The following is a 13,066-nucleotide window of genomic DNA, read 5'->3' as shown; positions in this document are numbered from 1 at the left end:
TTACTAAAGCCAAAACTGTGTCCAAGCAATGGACACGGCATTTTTATTTGGTACAAACTGCTCGACTTTTCCTCCATGATGCTTACATGCTGCAGACGTTTGATGGTCACATGACTACACACAGTACTTTGTTTTAAAGGAGGCTGTACATACTGGGGGGAGTAGCGACAGAATAGTAACCCTAATAACCAACATGGGGAAAATATCATCTATTAGAGGTTTTGAATGTCGTTTTTTATTCATTTTTGATTAATTGCCCAGCCCTGCACCTTGAAGAGGTTGCCTGTTGACAGGGCCAACACAGAGAGGCAGCCAGCCATTCACTCCAACATTCATACCAGTTAAGCTAACACGCATGTCTGGATGGTGGAAGAATGTGGCGTACCCAGAAAGAGCATGTGCAAACTCCAACCGGGGGGTGTCCCAGCCAGGTGGTGGATTCAAACCCAGGACCTTCTTGCTGTGAGGCAGCAGTGCAAGCCACAGTATCACCGTAGTGCCCGATTAAAAAAACAATCTTAGCATTTTTAGCAGTTGCCCCTTAGATTGCGAGTCAAAAGATTACTAAAAGAAATAACTTTCCAGATATCATTTTTTACTTTATATTTTATTACAGGAGTATATTTAACAATCATAGTAACAAAAATGAAAACAAGGAAAGTAGCACAAGACATTCATATTTAAACTAAATGATTTTTTTTCCTGTATAAAGAAAGACAAATATGTACAGAATGACATAAGACAGGTTCAGAAACCGACAGGTGAGAGGAAAAGGAAGTGTAGTCGCACGGCACTTAAAAAATAAAACATACCTCACAAGTGCTTTTTTGTTTCCCATAATTAATATCAAATAAAATGCAGTGATAATAAGTCTGAATAACAAAACAAATAATAATTATTACAATAATCAAATTGTCAATATTAACATTTTAAACACTGTTTACAATATAATTGAAATACATAACATTCTAAATACATCCAATATTTCCAAAGACCTTCTCATTTAGGCTAAAAACTCTAAATCTGTAATAGAATAAAAAATAGCATTTCAAATATTTTATAACAACAATATTAATCGTACAATAACATTAATATTAGGTTATTAGTAGATGTAAATAGCTGATTTTCCCCATGGCTTGCTAATGAAAGGAATATTGTACAAATTAATATACACTATAAACTATTAATGCTCTTGATTTCACATAATGAAAATATCAGCTGAATTATATATATATATATATATATATATATATATATATATATATATATATATATATATATATATATATATATATATATATATATACATATATATAAAAGGAAAGAAATAGCAAGTCTCACTCGATACAAACTATTGCAATCTAGAACTCTCAATTCGAAAATGTACACAAGAAAAGCAGCAAAAACAAACAAAGAAAAAAATCTACGTTCATATTTTTTCATCATGACGAAATCAGTGGTGTGGTTGGTAGAAAGAGTGAACAACATCTGGCACAGGCAGGATCCATCTGGAATGTTAGTGGACAATAGGATGGTCCAATAAAAAAATAAAATTACAAAAAAAAAAAACTCTGAGTGTGACCTTGCCCTCCCCTGAAACCTCATTGGTCCTTCTCTCCCAAGCACAGAAATTAGACCTCTGTCCAAGGATTTTAAAATCCCAAACAAGTCCCAGATTTCCATTGTAGAAGCTTTCCATATATGACAGAACTGAATGTTCCTTTCCAACTGTGGAACACAAAAAGCTCCAAGAGTTCTGATTGTGCAATCAGCTCAAGCAATAAATCTCTTTCAGCTCATAAAGTTGCTTAAACCATGGAATTTATCTTGTTTTTGCATTCTTAGCGTTGATTGGAGGAGCAGCAAGACAGAATGTCACCAAAATGGCCGCCCCAGGGAGCCGCGCAAGTAAAAACAACACACAAATAAACGCAGAATGACAAAGCAACACTCAAGCAGCATGTATGTAGGTCTTCTCTACACCTCCGCCTCATCCCTCTTATTTCTCCTCTGCCCACCCAAAAAAAGTTTCACCGCTCTCTCGGAGCAAGTCCTTAAGTTACTTGTGTCCTTGTTGTGGGACAAAGTCACCACCCGAGAGAGTACAATCTCAATGCAACTTGGTAATGTGGTATAAAAATCAAAGCACAGGTTCAGAGAATTTACAAAGTAGACCTGGACCATATTACTTTTGATCTGGATTCCGTTGCTTTTATCTTGTGTGATGCCAAATGGGAATTCCTGTCGGCTGTTTGTGCTTCCACCAACAAAATTGTTTCCTTTGGGGGATGCAAAATGGTTGCAGAAGGTAACAAGTATAAAAAGAAATGCTGTTTGAAGTCCCTCGCCCCCACCCCACGATTCATTTTTTTTTTTTGTTTTTTTTTTTTTCCTGTGTGGGCAGAAAGCATCGATCCAGCTCTGAAGTTACAGCGGCGAGTATGGAAGAGTCCTGTTATGTGCAGTCATAATTAAATATTAAAGAAGGCTTATCCATTATACACCACAGTGCCTACTCTGCACCTGAGTTTATTCACAATCAAAATTATTGGGGATGTGTATATATGGGCAAGATTTTTGACTTAATGCAGATGGGCAACCTGAAGAAATCGCAAGGTTCAAAGTAGAATTGAGGAAACTAGGGTTTTTTTTTTTTTAGTTTCGCTTCAACCTAGAATACTTCCCATATTTTTAGGGCATGTAAGTGGAATGTTAAAGCCACAAAGATGGCGCTGACCTTTCAGCATGCATTTATACCATCAAGAAGTATCTCAAAGAGTATGAGGACCTCAGGTTCCTCTCTTCTGTCCTGTGATTGCAGCTGTACTTTGCATTAAAATCCCCCTGGATAAAAGCTCTGCAGCTCTTAACCTCTATGTATGTGTTTCTTTGTGATGCTAGTACTTTGAGAAGCTTATTTTACTTTATGGTGCATGAGTGGAGGTAATATGGAAACTGTTAGAGGCAAATAGGAAAGGCAAGGTTGTCATAAGAAACAAGTTGCCCCCTTACATCGCTTCAATATGGTTTGAGTACTGCCCCTTGACATAGCGTATCTTCCCCACTAGAATACATTCTTCATTTCTAAGCACAGCTCTTTCCTTTACTGTATTGATACCAGACACTAATTAGCAGTACAAGTTCAAACCACTGAAAGTATTTACTGCATCATTATCATCAATAGTATAGAGCTAAACTAATGCACAACCTGCCACCCAGTGTGCAATGACCCTTTAGGGTGCATCTGAGTGCTAGTAAAGAATCTGAATTGGAAAGAGTCTCCAAAAAAGCTAAGAAGAGAAAATGAGTAAGGATCACGAAACCTGAAACTTTTAAGTCTATATATCCATCTCTCTTACCCTGCTATACAACTGAAATGCTTCACTGATTCTGATTAAGCACAAGCAAAATGCTAGAATATCATATTTGTTCATCCTATACCCTGTTTCATCCATCCACCTCCCTTCCACAACCATCTTGACTCTAACTTTTCTACACTTCATTTCACCAAAAGTACCACCACACTTGTCTTTCTTCCTTTGTGCACTACCCACGTTCTCTTTCAAATTATATTACATAGCTTTTTTTTTTTTTGTACATACGTTTTGTTTGTATAGTTCTTTAAAAATACACAGAATTGAGCATAATTAGGAACTTTTTTGGCAGCTTCTTTCTTTCTTAAAGGAAAGTCCCAATCACCATCAGCTGTAACAAGAGATGAAGACTTCTCCATCTTGGCAGAAAAAAAAAAGGTGGAAAGGAAAAGATAACTAAAAATTTCTTCCTTCCTTTCTCAAATCTTCTCCCTAAAGACTCACACCCTCCCTTCTCCCACCCCAACTCATCAACTTTCCACCCTTTTTAAACTGTCGCACCCAGGAGCTCTTCGGACTTGGCCATGATCTCATTTTGGTTGGAGTCCAAACCGTAGAACTTAACCTTCAGCCCGTCGACTGGGTGGACAACGGGTACTGTGATCACGCGGGGGAACTGCCGCGTGGCCAGCTCGAAACGGCTGGTGCACGCCAGCTCAATTGCCAGGATGCGAAGGAACAGGGTGGCAAGCTGCTTTCCCAGACAGGACCTGACGCCTCCACCAAAAGGCAGATAGTGGAAGCGTCCCTCTTTGTCTTCACTCCGTTCCTGACTGAAGCGGTCAGGGTCGAAGGCATCCACATCCTTGAAGACAGCAGCAGTGTCGTGGGTGTCCCGAATGCTGTACATCACACTCCAGCCCTTAGGAATCTGGACCCCCTGGAGACAAAACACAGGGAATCATAACATTGAACAGATATGAAAGGGTGCAAGCAGATATGTTTGGTGTAATCAGAGCTTAAAATGATTGTTCACTTATGCACATAAGCTTGTACGACCAGTTATTTTGGAAAGTATTCTGATTTCTGTTGTTGTATTCCAAACGAATAATTGTGGATGTTTCTGCTCATTTTGTACGCTTTCATATCCAAACCAGCTTTTCTCTGTTCATACCAGGATACAGGAATATGAGAAGCATTTAGGGTTAAAGTATTCTCCTGGTCAATCTGGGAACCCATCGACTATTCTGTTGATTTAACTTCTGGCTGCAACAGGCAATTTTTCCAGACTTGCAGCAGATATGTGGGCCAAGACCTTCTGTTTTATCCAGTGATCATTGTTTCTAAATGCAAATACATTTAAAGAAGCAAATAAATGCCAAATTATCACCATCATAAATAGTTTCAAGACTGCAGTATTGAATACATCTGTGATGGTGATCAGGAAATTGGAACACTTTCAATGCCTAAAAAATTTGTCCATTGCCAACGGGTTCTGCTTATTCAAATGCAGATAACTGTTTAAAGAGATTAGTCCTTGGTAAATGTCCCCATACGACCTTGTGTTTTGGGGAAGTCTCAGTTTGTGTGATCAGACTGTTGAAGCTCTTGTAATGATTCTTGTAGTGTCTGCAGATTATGTTCTAACATCTAATGAAGCATTCATTTGAACAGTGAACTGATTAATTGATGATTCTTCCAGTTGAGTCACTGACTTTTTTGGTAGATTTGACTAATGCTTAATGAACAGAACTACCATTGCACAAGGAAAACCTAATGGAAAATGAAGCCTGACACTGAGTAGCATTGTTTAAAATGTAAAAAAAACAAAACAAAACAAACAGATTAGATATGTTAAGATGAGCGCGCTACATAATGAGAGATAGGCACAGTTATGAAAAATGTACTTTTTTTTTGTGCCACTTACGTCGAGCTCAAAGGTCTGCATGGCAGTTCGGTAGGCTCCGGAAACAGGAGTAAAGAGCCTCAGCACCTCCTTGATTACACAGTCCAGGTACTTCAGGCTGATAATGGTGTCGAGCCTCAGCTCTGCTTCAGGGCAGAGGCAGCCATTGTAGAGGAGACCCCTGGACCTCAATTCCTCCCTCAGGCGCTCCAGGACTTGAGGGTGGCGGAGGAGCTGCATGATAAGGGAGGTGCTTGCGCTGGCAGTGGTGGCAAAGGCAGCAAAGATCAGCTCGATGGTTGATTCCTGTGGGTTAACAAATTGATGAGATGCTGTATCAGTGCACTCCTTCATTCCTATTTGGTTAGCAGTCTTGCAAAAAAGAAAAAAAAACAGATTTATCTTGCAACTGCACTGAGATCCCGGACCCGCAGGGTATTAGCCGACCCAATGCACTCATGATTTCAGGATGAGCCGGGGAAAAAAATGGTTTTATGGGTTTATAAAATGACAAACAGCCTTGAAACACAAAGTTCCTACTCATCACTATTTACTACTTGACAATAACTGGGAAAGTAAAGACTCATTCTTGCATGATCACAAACATTCATTGAGTACTTGGCAGTACTCAGGGTGTATGAGTTGATTTGTCTTTACTTTGTGGGTAAGCCAACTATACTCTCATTCCATCTCTGATTGGCTAATTGCTTGTTGCTTTAATAAAGGATCTGCAGAGTGGAAATAAAGAGGGTAATATTATGTGCTGAAGGCTGAGGGTGGACGTCAGCCAAATGGTCAACCATGGTCTATCATACTGCTTTTGAGCTAGCAGCAAACCCAGAAACTGCTTGTTTAAGGGTGGTATGTCGGAACATTATTTTAAAAAATGTAACATCTCTTTTTTTCCACTAAGTAAAAAGCAGAACTATGTGCAAACTCAACTATACTTTGGATGCAAATCCACTACCACACACCTCAAGCTTGCCATTTGTTTTGGAACAATGTTAGGCCAAAAAAAAGAGAGAGAGAGAGGGGAGTCAAAAGCCAATACATAATAAAAGTATGCTGTTTTTAATTCCTGAAAAGTAGTGTGTTTGGAAATATAAAGGTAACATCCAATAACAACATTTAGTGTGCCATGCTGGGCCCATTATTAAGGCGGTGGAATAAATAACAGTGAGACTGGGCAGCACGACTCTCATTATAAGACTCGCATCTGCCATCATCTGTGTCAAAACACGTCTACGCCTCACCCTACATATATATATATATATATATATATATATATATATATATATATATATATATATATATATATATATATATATATATATATATATATATATATATGTGCATGCGTGTGTGCGCGTGTGTGTGTGTGCGTGTGTGTTATAAATGCATGCGTCAGAAAACTGCAGGAGTGTGCTTCAGCCTAGGCCTCTGCGACAGGGCCTCCCCAGTTCACGTTGTGTGTGTATTTAAATATGTGTGTGTGAATGTGTGCGTACAGGAGGCCTCTTTCAGACCCCTAGCAGGGGGGAGTGTTGACTTATTTTTGGCCCTGGACTTAACCCAGAAACCACAAAGACTGAGAGAGAAGCAGAGAGTCAAGTTTCCACAGAATTCCTCAGAATTACTTTAATAGGTAAACAGAGGGTGTGCCTGACCACGAGTGTGTGTATGTGTGTGTTATGCTGTTACTGTCAGCCAATTAATGCAGCTCACTTTCATATTTCAAAGTAAGGTGCGTATCATTATCTCTTTTCACTACTTACGATCACGAGCTGATTTGTCAGAGATTTATGATGACTGTGTTTTCAGTCAGCCCAGACAGGTTCCCTTTGGCAGCTCTCTGCTAGGTAAACAGTGATTTCTGTGTGTGTTTGCACCCATACGAGTCAGTGTGTATCCGCGTGCTTCCACATGCGATTGAGTGACTTCTTGTGCATCTGGCTTCTTTCCAGCGCATGTTTGCACACCCTCCCCTCTTTCTCAGGTGGCTTTTTGCCTTTAGGTATGTTACCTTGAGTTCCTGCATGGTGAGCTCTGTGCCATTTTCTTTGGCGCTGTCCATCAGGACATCCAGTGCATCGCTGTAATCCTTGCCTTGGGAGCGCAGTGGCTTCTCCCTGATGGCTTTCTCTATGCTCTTCTGGAGGGTGTCTCGTGCACGGATACCCTGCAGACACACACAGAATAAGTCCCTTTATGCTTAAAAAATGTGTTGTTTCCCACTGAGAAGATTGTGATGCACACAGCGTGGTTTAATCAGAGTGTGTTTAGTAATCAAAACAATTCAATTCAGTTTTATTCATATAGCACCAACTCACAACAATCACATCAAGGTGTTTTATATTGTAAAGACCAAACAATATTAGAAATGAACCCCAACAATCGTATGACCCTCTGTGGACAAGCATTTGCCAGCAGTGGGAAGGGAAAACTCCCTTTTAACAGGAAGAAACCTCCAGAAGAACCATGCTGAGGGAGGGGCAGCCATCTGCCATGGCCAGTTAAAAAAATGCTTCTTATGTTTTTTTTGTTTTTTTGGGGGGGAGGGGGAGGGGGGGGGGGGTTAGAGACATTAATTTCAAAAATAATGGGTTAAGAGGTGAAAACACAGATCAGAAGGAAGCGGTTATATAGTACACTTACCCTCCTGTAGCCACTAAACGGCAGGTCTATGGGCAGGCTGAAGAGGTTGTTAACAAAGTCCTGGAAGGTTGAGAACAGATGCTTCATTTCCTCCTCTGACACCCTGAAACCCAGCAGCACCCTCACAGCCATGGTGAAGGACAACCTCTGGCTCTCCCTGCAGAAAGACGACCAATGAATGATATTCATTTAGAAGCCCTTTCAAGTAGTCTGAAAGAAACATCTGTGTTCTTTAACTGTAGGTTCTGGGTTTCTACCTATGCTGATAACATTTCGCTTGTCAATGATGCTCATGAACACCTTTCTACCTGAGGTTGACTGGGAAGGCAGCAGTATTTTAATCTCGCTCCCAGATTGTAACTGCTACGTTAACAATTGTCTCCACAGTTGGACCCCGGCCGTACCTGTAGACGTTGATGGGTTCGGGGGTGGAGCTCCACACTCTGAGACTCTCCTGAATGACCTGCTGGATTTTAGGGAGGTAGGACTCCAGGGCCTCATGGCTAAACACCTTGGCAAAAACCTGTAGAGACAGAGAAACAAGCAAATGACATCAAGCTCAAACGCAGAATGCAGTTGCACCCATCTGCTTGTTACTGCTTGTATGACATGGCAAAGTACAAGTCAAAACAGAGGACAAAAGTCCACAGATTATAAATTGTAATCTCTTCAGTCTTGGTAAATCCTGACTGAAAGGGTACATGAAACGACAGCAGGAAGGACACGTTTATTTTGCTGTAATGCTGACATTCATTGGGAATTTATTGGGTTGTTTTGTGTCTCTCTTTGTTAGCAGGGCTTCTAAAAATGTGTACACTATAAAGTGAAATTTGCTACAAAGTTCCGTAGTTGATCATGACAGAAACAACAGTTTTTTTGGTTAAGGCTAAAGCTTTTAGCTGTGTTTTTGCAGCCACTGTCTTGGCCTCTCGTAATTTTCTACATTTTCTGTCCATTAATCTCCTTCTCTTTCTTTACTTCTACCTAGACTAGACTTTCCATAATGTGTTGATTCTTTTTCATTTTCTGTGATGCCCATTCCTCATTTATCCCCAAATTCTCCCTCTCCCTTTCTCTCTCTCTCTCTCTCTCTCTCCCCTTCTTGCCCTCCCTCGCTCTTTACAGAGACTTATACATTGTGGAGGTTTTCCCCTGTAGTCAGCAGAACTAGAATGACAGACAGAAAGAGCATGAACAGAGAGGAGGGGGCCAGAGCTAAGTTCTTTCCTGGCTACTCGGAGTATTTCTTAGTATGAATCAGTCACCAGTCGCCAGTGTTGTTTGGACAAATAACATTCCATCAGATTTAAACTCCAAAACTGCCCTTGAAACGGTCTTGGGAATGATTTAGAAGTGCAGACCATTGGAGAGGAGAAAAAAAAAAGAGAGGGAAGTGGACTAGAATAGGGCTTTTATATTAAAATGAATCATTCACTAATGCTTAGTTTTATTTGAATCAATAGCAGAAGTTAGTCTAAATGTAGACGAGTGAAGAAGAGAGAGCAGCACACAGCCGCTTCCTTGGTGAAATCTTCTTGCAGAGTTAGGGAGAGCTGAATGGCAGCATTTCACCAAGCGGAAATCCGAGGCTAAACATTTATGCCAAAGGAGAGGTGCAGTTCCTTCAGTGGCCACTTTAGGCTGATTTCAAAAGTGAGTCAATCCTCTTAACCTCCCATGTAACTGCTCATACTTTACAGCAGAAATACTTCTTTAACTAGTTTGTCTCTTCATAATAGCTGTTACGTGTTTTTTATTGTCCCTTGTTTCAGTCTTACTTAGGCCTAAATTAAGAGTGTGGCTGCCTTGTGGACCAGAGGCAGCCTTTACAACCACTAATACTGAAATGGACACTTCAAACATGTCTGGAGCTTCTGAAGAAAAATATGATCTGGGTGTGCGGTTGACAGTACTAACAGACAGTGCAAAAAGTCTGTGCTCTATTTTATGGTACTTGTAATCACAATAATATAACCTATCTATCAGTAGTCAAAACAGGACTTTCACCACTTTCATCTGGACTGCCATCTTATAAATACAATTCATGATTTGTACTGAATCAGAGCTCACACCTAAACAATTTTCAATTAGCAATGAATACTTGTAATGATTTGTGGTCATTGATGCCCTTAATTTTTTAAATGTCTCCAGTCTGGCAGATTTGAAGTGGCTTTAAAAAAAAAACTTTTTTTTGTTTGTTTGTTTATGTTTTTATGGCCCTCTTCTTTATTATCTGAAATACACATACAAACTCCTAATGGCAACTTGTCTGTGGTTTTTCTAAGCTTTATTTAATCACTGTGGGTTCTTTTTTATGACTTTATTCTTTTTAAGACCCTGTAGTGCAACTCATCTATACTAAAAACCTGTAGAGATATTGTTTTTAATAACAGGATGTTGTAAAATTATATGCTTAATCTCTTTGATAATGGCTTTTGTCTGGAATCATCCTCAAAAAAAAACAAAAAAAACTAAGTTTACAAAACTGTATTGTGTCTGGATTGGTTGCTCTATGGTGAAACAAATAGAGTGCCTTATTGTGTATTTTGGAATATACTTCCCATATGTTAACTCACGGGAGGAGCACGGGTAAGAAGACAAACTGTTTCTGCTTCTCTTCATTGAAATATGGAGAGGGAAGAAAGGAGCTTCTAGTGGGATTTGAACCCAGGCCAGAGAGGGTACATGTGGTTCTTGAGGTTGATGTTTCAGCCACCAAAACATCAGTTGGGCGCTCATATTCTTATTTTGCCCTCTACTTCGTTTTCCTCTCTTTTTCTCCCACTCTTCTCATTCCTCCAAAGCCTGCTTCCCTCCCTCTGTCCCCCTCAGAATGAATGAACAATAGTCCACTGAGCTGGTGCCGAATGCACGAGTGCGTACATGTGTTATATGTGCACACTGTACGGGTATGTACGTCTGTGCTGTGTGTTAGGGAGTGGTTAGAGTGGATCACAGAGCCCTCTAAGACGTTAGTAGCTCTACAGTTCCTCTACTGCCACACCCTGGGGCTGCTGGTCACAGATCAGCTTACATGACCCCAACCACAGGAGAATACACACAATATCTGAACTCAAAAGAGTCTGAGACACTAAAACGCTGGCTGTAATGACGTCTTTTGTTCATCTGGATGACAGTTTGGTAGTTTGCAGGGTAAGTGGATTGTCAATGTAGGATTAATCAGTCATTTGTTTGTCTGTTGCCCAGGTTACAGTGGACACCACTGATTGGATTTGGATGAAATTCGGAGGATTATGCATCTTTAAACTGTTTTCCGCTCTTTTCATAATGACATTGATTGTCCCGTGAGGGCTGCTGCACTTGCACTGCAATACAAGACTGCAGATTGTCCCCACCTCTGCCTCAGCCTGTCCCCATTCCCGGGGTGTAAAATACTGCCAAACTCAAATTTGTCAAAGCTGTCAGAGTCAGAGAGATGACACTCGACTTTGGCGCCACGATGCACCAATTGTGGCAGTAATGAGACAAGTCTTACTCACATATCAGTGCTCGTTCAAGACAACATTGAGTATGCTTAAGTGCAGGGTTGCTGTTGTGAAGGGACATACAACAGAGCCATTTTGTCTTAAATCTAACAAAGTCCTTTTTGTGCCTAACCCTAACCAATCAGCAAGTGAAAACAGAGAAAAACAAATCTCAAAACACAAAACTCCCCAAGGGGATGCAACAGTCTCCTGTTTGGCAGCTTTGTGACTTAAACTTCCACCAGACTTCTTCATGCTGATTTTCTGCTTTGAGGGGGAACCTGTCCAACATTACTATTACTTGGCTATGTAATCATTCTTTATATTGCTATCTTTGCTACTAAATTGGATGGTCAGTTAGTTGTTTATAAGCAACTTCATTATTTAAGTAGTTCTAACTTCAGTCCACACTATACACTATAAGCAAGAAAGTGACGAAACAAAAGTGGAGAAGGCTACATTGTCCCCAACTTGACCTTTTTCACCATGACTTTGGACGTTAGCTTATAGCCTAATCATTGGCTTCCCTAAAATTGACTTGGACCCAGCTGCTTTTTCCCAAGTAGACTGAACAGTCCATGTCTTTTGATCCATAGCACAACTCTTCAGTATCTTTAATAGCTATTTATCTCTTGGGTTGTTGGTTCATCACTTGCTACAGAAATAGAAAAAATGTAGACTGTACATCGACATAGTCACTGTGATTTCATGAATTGGTTTGTAAACTCCTGCTTGGAAACCTCAAGTTTGTATTCTGAAAGTTGCCATCTTGGTGTTTTGAAAGGTAGATTTGACTGCTAAATTGAGAGATGTGGCACACTCATATGGTAGCTGGCCCTAAAGCCTGCCCTTTAAAGCATGGCATTCTTTTTGGAGCTGAGCGTAAAAGCAAAGCTGTCAATTTACTGGTCAATCTATGTCCCCACCCTCATCTATGGTCACGAGCTCTGGGTAGTGACTGAAAGAATGAGATAGTGGATACAAGCAGCAGAAATTAGCTTTGTCTGAAAGGTGGCTGGGCTTAGAGATAGGGTGAGAAGATCAGTCCTTTGGGAGGAACTAAAGCTAGGAGGGGCTAAAGCTGCTATTAAAATGAGTCAGCTGAGGTGGTTTGGGCATCTGATTAGGATGCCTCCTGGACGCCTCCTGGGCGAATAGTTCTAGGCAGGTCCTACTGGGAGGAGGCCCCAGATAGGCCCAGGACGTGCTGGAGAGATTGTGGGTGCTGGAAGAAGTGGGTGGGAAGAGGGAGTTCTGGGCTTCTCTATTTAGGCTGCTGCCCCCACAGCCAGGCCCCAGAGCAGTAGGAAATGGATGGATGGATGGATGGATGGATGGATGGATGGATGGAATATGAAAAGAGTTTACCGAGGGTCATAGATCAAAGAAGTTGAGGGCCATTTTCCACTAACCTTCAATACTAGCTGAAGTCTTTTTGCAACCAGAGGAGTCTCCCCCTGCTGGCTGTTAAAAAGAATGCACATTTAAGGCTCCACTTTTCAGATCCAGAAGCTGTCTCTGTCTATGTTTATGTGCAATGTATGCAACTCAAATATGTTTGGGAATCATCAAAAATCTGCAATAATGACAATGACACACACACACACACACACACACACACACACACACCTAGGAGCGAATGAAGGCCAAAATTCCTAGTTAAGCCAAAGTAGGCTGTGTAACATTGTGAATTTATCCATTTAACC

The 13,066-nt window shown here is 40.6% G+C and overlaps 1 protein-coding gene across 1 annotated transcript in view; it reads right to left on the bottom strand.

The window, feature by feature from the left end:
- Positions 1-1,309: 1,309 nt before the first annotated feature.
- cyp26b1 (cytochrome P450, family 26, subfamily b, polypeptide 1) overlaps positions 1,310-13,066 on the bottom strand; it is a 40,080-nt gene continuing 28,323 nt past the window's right edge. Inside the window, exons 3-7 of the mRNA XM_030754029.1 lie at positions 8,280-8,398; positions 7,876-8,032; positions 7,244-7,399; positions 5,242-5,526; positions 1,310-4,254 (exon numbers count right to left, since the gene is read on the bottom strand). Coding sequence (XP_030609889.1) covers positions 3,862-4,254; positions 5,242-5,526; positions 7,244-7,399; positions 7,876-8,032; positions 8,280-8,398 — 1,110 coding nt within the window. The 3' untranslated portion in view covers positions 1,310-3,861. The remainder of the gene's footprint in view (positions 4,255-5,241; positions 5,527-7,243; positions 7,400-7,875; positions 8,033-8,279; positions 8,399-13,066) is intronic.

The sequence above is a fragment of the Archocentrus centrarchus genome, chromosome 18 (assembly GCF_007364275.1).
Source record: "Archocentrus centrarchus isolate MPI-CPG fArcCen1 chromosome 18, fArcCen1, whole genome shotgun sequence".
Lineage (NCBI taxonomy): Eukaryota > Metazoa > Chordata > Actinopteri > Cichliformes > Cichlidae > Archocentrus > Archocentrus centrarchus.
This window is presented reverse-complemented; position numbering and strand designations above follow the sequence as displayed.